At 36.0% G+C, this 11,163-nt stretch overlaps 1 protein-coding gene across 1 annotated transcript; it reads left to right on the top strand.

Moving 5' to 3' along the window:
- Nucleotides 1-5,286: 5,286 nt before the first annotated feature.
- Nucleotides 5,287-7,944, top strand: LOC145051699 (pollen receptor-like kinase 3). Its single transcript, XM_078999546.1, has 2 exons — nucleotides 5,287-6,925; nucleotides 7,036-7,944. The coding sequence occupies exons 1-2, from the start codon at nucleotides 5,431-5,433 to the stop codon at nucleotides 7,605-7,607; spliced, it is 2,067 nt and encodes a 688-aa protein (XP_078855672.1). The 5' UTR covers nucleotides 5,287-5,430; the 3' UTR covers nucleotides 7,608-7,944.
- The last annotated feature ends 3,219 nt before the right edge of the window (nucleotides 7,945-11,163 follow it).

An 11,163-nucleotide genomic window follows, 5' to 3' on the forward strand; every position in this document is an offset into this window, starting at 1 on the left:
TACGAGAAATAAACATCTCATTCAAAATAACACATTATCTCATCACCTTTGTCTGATTCCAAAATTTGTAGATTTTATCCGCTACAGGTAAATGATTGTTATTTATGTATAATACTTATTTTGACACTATATTTTAACAAAAAAAATGCTTAGTATGATTTCTTATTGCCATTGTTTACATGGTTTTGTTTATCTGTGTCATATAGTGTCAGTGTTGGAAAAGAAGCATCAGGACGAAGCTGGTCCTAGCTTGCATAACTGTAAAATTTTGTGATGTTTATAACAATAAAATGGAAGAATATGTTGCATATGTTGTTGCCATTTCTCTTGGGAGTGGTAAAGACATGATTTTATACAATTTTCATGCTCTTCCTTTCTCTTTAACCATATTTTATATTCTCCTTTAGATGGTGGGAAATCTAATTGAGCGTTTAAGACGATAAGTTTTGGGATGATGGTGTTGTATGTATGTGAGATTCATGAAGGGGGTTTTGAGGGCAAGAATCCCATATATATATATATATATATATATATATATATATATATATATATATATATATATATATATATATATATATATATATATATATATATATAATGATAGTTTGTTTTTAGTCGATCCTAATTCATATTAATTTATGAATGATGCCAATTCAGTCTTGAATCTCAACCATGACCAGTCTCCTTTATTTAAGTTTTAATAAGCATTTTGAATTCTTTGCTGTTTTTTAATTTTCATAACAAAATATCATATTTTTGTATTAATTTACAAAACCTTATGTTTTGTATTTATAGGAATATTGTGAACTTATGGGATGTGGAAACTTCTCTGCAAGAGATTAATTGACATAAGGTTGATCTTCACAATAAAAGGGTACAATGGTAATTTACTTTCATTCAGTCAGTTCATTCAGTCCATAGTAATACAAATAAACTGAAATGTAAAATAGTAATCTACTCTCATTCGGTAATCATTGGATGAAAATGTCATCAATGTGGCTTTTAATTTTTTGGAAATTGTAGAAAAGGAATATGGGTGAAAGATTTGATCTTGAATAACACGTGACTCAAGAATTTGAGGGTGATACTACTTACTGATATCTTTACTTATAACTACTTATTTTCCTTTTGTTGGTAACAATGTGTTTATTTGTCTGAAATTAAGGCTCTAGCAAGAAATAAAGAAGTTGGCCTAAGTAGGAAATGATAAATTTACTTTCTGTTGCTTTTGTTGTTTCTAGTGGGATGGACATAAAAAGAACAGTAGGAGGTTAATGTAGATTCAAAATGAAAAAGATGTTTTTGTTTGGAGAGAAAAAGAACAACAACAACATCAGGTTACTTTAACTAGAAACCTGGATAATCTGGATGTATTTTCTCCTATATAATCCTTGCATTTAGAATGTAAAAGCTTTGAGTATAATTTTTTTTTCTTTAGCAATTATTAAAATTTGGTATCAGATGAAAGCGAAGTGATCATATTTTGGTACTGAATCATTGCTTTTTTACCTTGTTATTCTTTTTATTGGTATCAGATGTAAAATGATGGTTAGATTCTTAAATCGCAGTAGGGGTTACTTAGTAACAACAGGTAAATAACAGAAACAAAAAAAAAAAAAAGAGACTGGAAATATTTGATTATTAGGTTATATTTTGATGCAAAAATGTATGTTTGAAGAGAGTTTTAATGAAAGTCATATGTCTATATGTTTCTTCGGTGCAATTATGGTCTTTATTTTTACATTTTTTTTGTTTAGTTTTAGGGAGAATGGCATTTAATACAGTTTCTTTGTTACCAATATCACACAAACCATGGCGTTTGGTGTATATGTGCAACAAGGATACCTAGGATGAGCTCTCTAGGATTTGATGAAATAGGATCTCACTCACTAACCAAGGTTTTGATGAGTTGAATTGCAATGGTGATTGAACAAGATAAAAGTGGGAATTAGAGTTCGTAATGACAGTTTCTTATGTGTTTTTTTTTCAACTCTTAGAAAACCGGAGCCTGAGAATGTTATTGTGTCTTTTAAGTTGTAATTCATATTCTGGTTTTTCTATAAGGACCCCGATGTTACTTCTCCTTAAAAGCTCAAAGTATGTGGAATTAACTAACTAAAGGTTAGTGTTAATAAATAGGATACTTATTGCTAGATGTATGTATAACCTTTCAATTGTTTATGTGGGTTATATGTGCAAATATGTGTATTCCACATCTTTTTTTTGTAATAAGAATACCATTTATGGTTATATAATTAATAATTCATTAATAACAAAATTCCATTATATCTCTGTATTACATAAAAAAAGAGTATATATAAAATACGTCCAAATATTTTATCTTTTATGTTTAAACAGGTCTAACCCTTAATGTTAATGGATAGGCATACAAGTCTAAGCCTTAACGGTAAGGGATAGGAATGTAAATCAGTTTGGAATTGGATAGGTACCGGAAAAATCGGAAACTAGGGATAGGAAATACTAAAACTGATTAAAAAATCAACAAAACCGTTAAGAATGACAACGGGGCGGGTTCGGGGCGGGGCATGGTTTCCCAAACCCGCCCCGATATCTTTCGGGTATCTTATCGGGGCACCCGGTTTCCTGTCGAGTTTCGGGTATCTTATCGGGTTTACAGCAATTCATTACGAAATCTTTATTTCGTTTTGGGTAGCCCGGTGTCTTATAAAAATATGTGTTCTAGTCTCCCTTTTAAATTAAAATATGATGAATCACTTTAATAAAATTAACTCGACGTTATATTAAAAATTATTTGATTTAATTTTGGTGTAATATGTCAAAACATAAAAAAATGATCATTCATACCAAATTGTTAATAACTAAAAAGATTGTTCACAGTAAGTATTTTATATTTGAATGCATGCAGTTAACATTAAAAGGATTCGAGCATATATATATATATATATATATATATATATATATATATATATATATATATATATATATATATATATATATATATATATATATATATAATCGGGTCGGGTCGGTGCGAGGATAACCCACTCCCTGCCCCGAACCCGATAAAAAATCCGATAACAATTCGTTTCCCGACCCGAAATAATCAAGTTTCGAGTTGCCCCGTCGGGTTCGGGTTTTTTTTTTCCATCCCTAAAATCTATCATCAGCAAACCAAAAATGATGGAAAAACAAAGGGTGTGTTTTCATTTTCGCAAAAGCGAAGGTCTGAGGGTTGGTGTGGTTTCTATCACGAAACCGATTTATGAAAACCGAACCGTATCGAAGGTGTATAAAATAAAAACACTAATTTATATTATTTAAAATATTAAGAAATATTAATACATATTATATTTTGACTTTGATGGTATGATTACTATTTAATTAGGATTTCAAAACTATCAAAAGATATCATTGGCCAAACATATTTTAAACCGGACTATATTCTACCCTACAGGAAACCAAATAAGCCATAAACCAAGAACCAAACTTAGAATCGATAATTGGACCGAATACCAAAGACCGGTTCCAATCGAAATTTGAAAACCCGACCGAATACCACTATGTTTTGCCTTAAACCGCACTATGTTCGTCCCTACAGGAAACTGGATAAGCCATAAACCGAGAAACGGATAGGATCGAGAATCGGACTGAATACCACTGACCGGTTCTAGCTGAAACCGGTAAATCCGACCGAATACCACTAACCGGTTACAACTAGCTTCGGTTCCTATTTGGTTTTATGTTAAAATATTTTATCTTTTTAAGTTTATAACAAGTCTAAATGATAATGAGTATTTTTCGATGATGCATTACGTATATTTGGTAAATGATATGCTTTATATACAAACTAAATGTTGAAAAGAAGTTATCTACCACCAGCCAAAAGGAAATACATCAAAATAAAATTATTTTGTGTGCTCTTAATTTTTTTTTTAAAGAATAAAATATATTATTTTAACTTAAAAAATATATTTTTATATTAATCATAAAATAGCAACATATTTTCATATTTAATTCAAAATAGCAATATATTTTTAATTGTAACCCAAAACAAAACATTTTTATTTTAACTCGTAATTAAAACATATTTTTCTTTGGAATGATATGAGAATGTTTATTTTTATCACAACCGTAAACATAATTATTTTTTTTAATTTTAATATCATCAAATATTTGGTCAAAATGCAGTTTTAAACTAAAAATAATATAAAACTAAACACCAATAAAATATAAAAAAAAAATTAATTTTTATAATATTAAAATTAAATTAGATGTAAACTAAAAATAATATAAAACTAAACACCAATAAAATATAAAAAAAATTAATTTTTATAATATTAAAATTAAATTAGATGTATTAATGGACGCAAGCGGCAATAACCTAACTTAAACCTTAAGGCGGCAAAACCCTACCCTAAGTGGTTGAGGAGACATGTGAAATCACTCTTCAAAGAGGAGTAACCCAGGTTTAAATCTCGAAATTGTTTCCACCGATGGATACCCAACCCCCCCACCCCCCCCCCCCCAAAGGATCCTTTAAATGGTTGGTTATAACGTATTGTCAAGCATACAAGGGCCCAAAGGTTTTCCTTCTAGGTCATTAGCGATGACTCATGTTAGGTCCTCTCTTAATTAAAAAGACCTTAACCCTAAGTCGTAAATACAAACCATTAACCCCAACCCATAAGGCCCCCAACTTATACACATTAAATATTTATTTTCCTCTGTATTGCGACGGTTACAACTATTTGCTTTCACAAATTCGAACGAGAATAATATGTATATATCTTGTGTTCATTGAGATAAATCATGCTTTAGAACGAAACTAGTTGCCGAAAGAAACTATTCATTATCGTCGTTTTGCGTGAATACACCAGTAGTATATATATATATATATATATATATATATATATATATATATATATATATATATATATAGTAAATACATAGCTTTAACTTTGACATGATTGTATTTAGGATAAAACAACAAAAAATAAACGAAATTAGTATTAAAGAACGAAAACATAAGAACGCTTACCACAAAAGTTTTTTATAAAAAATATTATTTTGACCACATAAAAAACAAATGAAATTTATTAATTTACTCCGCATTTTTTCAACCAATGTTATTCTTATAGGTGAAGGTAGAGTGAAGAAAGTCCTTTATCCATCCAACCGATTATTGAGGTAAGAATGTTTGACGATGTCAATTAAATAGTAACCACCACCTACAATCCGATTGTTTTTCTTTCACTATACATTCGGAGTTGTCAACTTTCCACTTTCTACCCACCAATCATTGTTTTTCTCTAACACCACCATCATCGCCATGCATGCAATCACCCAACATTCCATTCTCACCACCCAAGATTCCCACCATTTTCCCAATTCAGACAGCGGTCTGTTTCTTCACGGAGCTATCTTCAATTCCGATCGGCATAAGCAAACATGTCCGTTGTTTGCCGCCGCCGTTACCACTGCCTCCTCTTCCTTTCCCTCTTCCTTTTTTTCCCTCCATGTCTCTCTCAGCAGCCCCCCTCTATTGCCCTCCTCCATTTCAAGAATTCACTTTCCAAATGCGATTCGTTAACCAATTGGAAAGACGATGGATCCCATCCATGCGACCCAAATAACGTGTGGATCGGAATCATCTGTTCCGATGGCCAGATTAACAGCATCAACCTCGCCGGAATGGAACTCCAAGGACAACCCGACATTGGCGCTTTGGAGTCCATTGATGGGCTTAAAGCTATTAGCCTGGAAAACAATGCTCTCGTCGGCCCCATGCCGGAAATCAATCGTCTTCGTTTTTTAAAAGCTTTCTATGGTGGTAGCAATTGGTTTTCCGGCGTCATACCTTCAGACTTTTTCCAGACCTTGGGCTCCTTGAAGAAGCTTTGGTTACAACGTAATAACTTTTCTGGACAGATTCCAATATCGGTTGGAGAGTTGCCAAATCTCAAGGAGCTCCATTTAGAATACAATGAATTTTCAGGACCCATTCCAGCATTTTCAGACCCAGATATCCTAACCACCATTGATTTATCCAACAACAGACTACAAGGAGAAATACCCAAAAGTTTAAAGAACTTTGATGCCAAAGCGTTCGATAACAATGCCGACCTCTGTGGTGGACAACTATCAAGAGACTGCAACGCACCTCCAAATCAACCGGGATTAGAAGACTCAACGGAAACAAAATCATCAACACCATGGATCATTATGGTTGTTGTTTTGGCTTTGTTAATCCTCATCATTTTTGCCAGAGTAAATCAAGTACATGAAGATTATCAAAATACGAGACCTAATTTGGGCAAGGGAGGTATTAATGAAGCTGTTGTCAATATCCCACCCGTCATCAATAGATCCACAAGCTCTGGTAAGAAACCGCAGACTAACATGGAGCCCCCAAACAATAACAATAACAGCAGCGGCGCCAGCAGCAGCGCCACCGCCACCGCCACCGTCACCCCCGCCCCACTCACCGCCACCGTCACCCCCACCCCACCCACCACCGCCACCAACATTACCGTTAACCCTAGCACCAATGTCAAGGAAACCAAAGATCCACCCGCCCGCACAGCCAAAAAAGTAATTCCTCAATTACCAGTGAAACCGGCGGCAGGAGACCTCGTGATGGTGAATGAAGAAAGGGGAATCTTTGGGCTATCAGACTTGATGAAGGCTGCAGCTGAGGTGCTTGGAAATGGCGGATTAGGGTCTGCATACAAGGCGGTGATGCAAAATGGAGTATCCGTCGTGGTGAAAAGGGTGAGAGAGATGAACCAGATGACCAGGGAGGTGTTTGATACAGAGATGAAGAAGCTAGCGAGATTGAAGCACCAAAACATATTGACACCATTGGCATATCATTTCAGGAAAGAAGAGAAACTCATGGTTTCAGAATATGTCCCCAAAGGCAGCCTTCTCTATGTTTTGCATGGTGAGAGCTTCTGTATAGAATCTACAACATTGACTATTATATTTTTTCCTTCTTTTTTTTCTATATACAACAACATGTTATGAACTTATGATTCGTATATACACTTACAGGAGATCGTGGGATCTCCCATGCGGAGTTAAACTGGGCTAACCGATTAAAGATTATAAAAGGAGTTGCACGAGGAACAGGTTTCCTTCACTCAGAATTTTCATCGTATCCATTGCCTCATGGGAATCTGAAATCGAGCAATGTATTGATCGGATCAGACTTCGAGCCACTTCTAAGTGATTACGCTTTCCATCCAATGGTTAATGAAACGCCGACAGCGCAATGCATGTTTGCTTTTAAATCACCGGAAGCGATGCTTTACCAGAAAATTAGCCCAAAAAGCGACGTGTATTGTCTTGGCATCATCATCCTGGAAATCGTGACAGGGAAATATCCGTCGCAGTATTTCAATAACCAAAAGGGTGGAACGGACGTTGTCCAATGGGTACGATCGGCTCTTGCAGAGAAGAGGGAAAAAAGCTTAATCGACCCGGAGATATCATCGGAAGGGGAGGCGTCGGTTGCGCAAATGGAGAAGCTTCTCCGTGTCGGAGGTGCTTGTACTGCAGATGAGCCAGATGAAAGAATCGACTTAACGGAAGCAATAAGAAGAATTGAAAAGATAAGTGTTTGAGGGAGTTATTTTTTTTATATAAATTGGACTTCTGAGGAAGGACATGGCATAAAGAAGGCTGGGGTGAAGCCGATGGATGATGACATCAAGGAACGAATCTAGTGAGAGCTCTCGCCTTCACATGCAAGACTACATTACGTAGATCCATAATCTTGTTTTACTTAGATTAGGAACATTCTTGATTTCTTGTCAAGTGAAGAGTGTGGAAACAAACATGTCTGAATCAAATAATGAGTTGTTATGCATGTAAATGCAACACATGGCTCGCAATCAAATCAAAGAGAAAATGCATTCAATAGCAATTGTGTAAGTGTATCCCTACAAATTGATTATTTGAGGCAAGTTAAAGTTTCTCGCGGCTTATGTAGGTAATTTAGGTAAGGAAATAAAAGTATATTGTCAGATTGCTATTACCGGTAAAAATAGAAATACGTTATCTATATCAAATACATTTATCATCTTGGGGTAAAGTTCATTTATGTTTGTTAACCTAATGATATTTTGGGGTTTATTTTGTATTAGGTTTTATGATTGAGTCTTTTCGCTAGGAAACCCTAATTAGCTTGTCTATATATTATGTCTTTCCTTTTCATTGTATTTGTACTTCTCTTTGATAATAATATGAAACCCTAGCCGTTATATGTATTTCATTTGTTAGTTTACATGGTATCAGAGCTCGGTTGATTATCTGTAGTTTTTTGTTTTTTTTTTTGGGCGATTACTGTTCATCGGAGTTACTGTTTATCGACATTGTTCATCGCGCGGTTACTGTTCATCGGAGTTACTGGTCACCGATTACTGTTCATCGACACTGTTCATCGTGCGGTTACTGTTCATCGACACTGTTCACCGACGAGTACTGTTCACGGTTACTATTCATCGACACTATTCACGTGTACTGTTCATTGTCACCATTTGCAATTTTTGGGTATGCCTTTTTTGCTCGTTTCTGTATTTGGTTTGGTTTGATTTGTTCGTTTGTCGGTTTTGAGGGTTTCGTTTTCGTCTAGCTTTGTTGATTTCGAGATCTTGATCATTTTTTGCTACTACTCGTATTTACTATTTGACTGATATTGAAATATGGCCCCAAGAGATGATTCACTTCAGTCCATTAGTATTCAACTTGATGGCAAAAACTATGCCTATTGGAGTTATGTTATGAAAAATTTCTTGCGGGGCAAGACTATGTGGGGGATTCTTACAGGTGACAAGAAGAAACCAACGGACGAGAAGGCCGCTAATTATGAAACCTTACTGGATTCATGGGAGACTGATAACTCCAAGATCATTACTTGGATTAATAATTCTGTCATCCAGTCTATTGGTACTTAGTTGGCGAAGTATGACACGGCAAAGGAGGTTTGGGATCACTTGGCTAGGTTGTATACTCAGTCTAACTTTGCAAAGCAGTATCAGTTAGAGTTTGATATTCGAGCCCTCCAACAGAACAATCTTAGTGTTCAGAAATTTTATGCAGCTATGTCGGATTTGTGGGATCAGTTAGCTCTTACAGAACCTGATGTGTTGAAGGCTTTTAAGCCTTACATTGATAGAAGGGAAGATCAACGTTTGGTTCAGTTCTTGATGGCATTACGTTCAGATTTTGAAGGTCCGCGTGGATAAATCTTGCATCGTACACCTCTTCCCACTGTTGATTCGGTTGTTCACGAGTTGATTGCTGAAGAAACTCGTATCAAGTCCCATGCTGACAAAGCTCCCAAGACAGCCACTCCTCCTGTCTTTGCTGTTTCACAACGACCCCAATCTTCAAACCAAAATCGTCCTAGAGTTGCATTTGATGAGTGTGCTTTCTGTAAGAAGAAAAACCATTGGAAGGCAAATTGTCCTTTACTAACAAGCAAGGGAAATCAACAGCAACAACAAACAAGATCACCAGCATACTCTCAGTCTTCACAGCAGAACAAGTCTTCTGGACAGTCACGTCCCTCTTTTTCATCTTTTAGGCCAGCACAGTACGCTGCTGCTACACCTTCAGTTGAGAATGAAACAGATTTCACACCACCATCAGTCTTGGATCCACAGATTGTTGAGCAGTTCAGACAGTTCTTAGCTACCAATCCAACTACCATGTCAGCTTCCATGTCTCATTCAGTTCTATCTTCATCCAACACGTCAGGTATTCCTTCATCCTTGTGGATATTGGATTCTGGTGCATCTCATCACATGTCACCATATTTTTCATCTTTTGCTTCATTATCTTCTCGTACACCTATCTCTGTTATGTCTGCTAGGGCTACACCCATGTCAGTAGAGGGTGTTGGTTCTATTGTCACTCCTTATATATCTTTAACAGATGTGTATTACATTCCTACACTTGCTTTGAATCTTGCATCGGTCAGTCAGTTGTGTAAATCTAGTTGTTGGGTCTTCTTTTCTGATTCATTCTGCTGTGTACTGGACATTCGGTCTCGGAGGGTGATTGGGATAGGCCGTAGACTTGGGGAGCTTTATGTCTTGGAGCAGCTACATGTTGCTGATGTTGCTGCATCTAGTGTCGATTTGTCGTCTTTTCGTTTAAACCCTTCATCGTCTCCTTTTTATCTTTGGCATTCTCGTTTGGGACATGTTTCAGCGTCTCGTTTACAGTTTTTGGTTTCCACTGGTGTGTTAGGCTCTTTGAAATTTGATGATATTTCTGATTGTTGTAGTTGTAAACTGGGAAAATTTTCTACTTTACCGTTTAATAAAAGTGTCACTCGTTTTGTTGCTCCCTTTGATATTGTGCATTCTGATGTATGGGGTCCCTCTCCGATAACATCCAAGTCAGGAGCTAACTATTATGTTTCATTCATTGATGATTACACTCGTTATACGTGGGTTTATTTTATGAAGCGCAGGTCTGACTTTTTCACCATATATAGTGAATTTAGAGCTATTGTCAAGACTCAACACTCTGCTGTCATAAAATGTTTTCGGTGTGATCTGGGAGGAGAATTTACCTCCAATGATTTTAAACAATTATTGGCATCTGATGGCACTATACATCAATCATCTTGTACAGACACTCCTCAGCAGAATGGTGTTGCAGAAAGAAAACATCGACATCTCCTAGAAACTGCTAGATCCTTACTACTCTCTACTCAAGTTCCCAATATGTTTTGGGGAGAAGCTGTTCATACCGCTACTTATGTTATTAATCGCATTCCTACTGCGTACACTTCGGGGAAGTCTCCTTATGAAATGTTGTTTGGACAACTCCCAAATTATTCTTCATTACGAGTGTTTGGGTGTACATGTTTTGTCTTGAAGCCTCATGTAGAGAGAGATAAGTTGTCTTCAAAATCATCTCTTTGTGTTTTTCTGGGATATGGTATTGGTCAGAAAGGTTATCGGTGCTATGATCCTTCAAATCAGAAACTGTATGTATCTCGCAATGTCACCTTTTTGGAGCATATTCCATTCTATAGCATTCCTGTTCAGTCACATGATGCAACCCAAGAGGAGCTCTATACTATTGATCCGTTTAGCATTGACATTGATGATCCACCACATGTCACTGATCCACCACTTGCTGCTGATCCACCATATGTGGCTG

The sequence above is a fragment of the Lactuca serriola genome, chromosome 5, assembly GCF_051521515.1.
Source record: "Lactuca serriola cultivar US96UC23 chromosome 5, Lser_US96UC23_V15, whole genome shotgun sequence".
In the NCBI taxonomy this organism is placed as follows: Eukaryota; Viridiplantae; Streptophyta; class Magnoliopsida; order Asterales; family Asteraceae; genus Lactuca; species Lactuca serriola.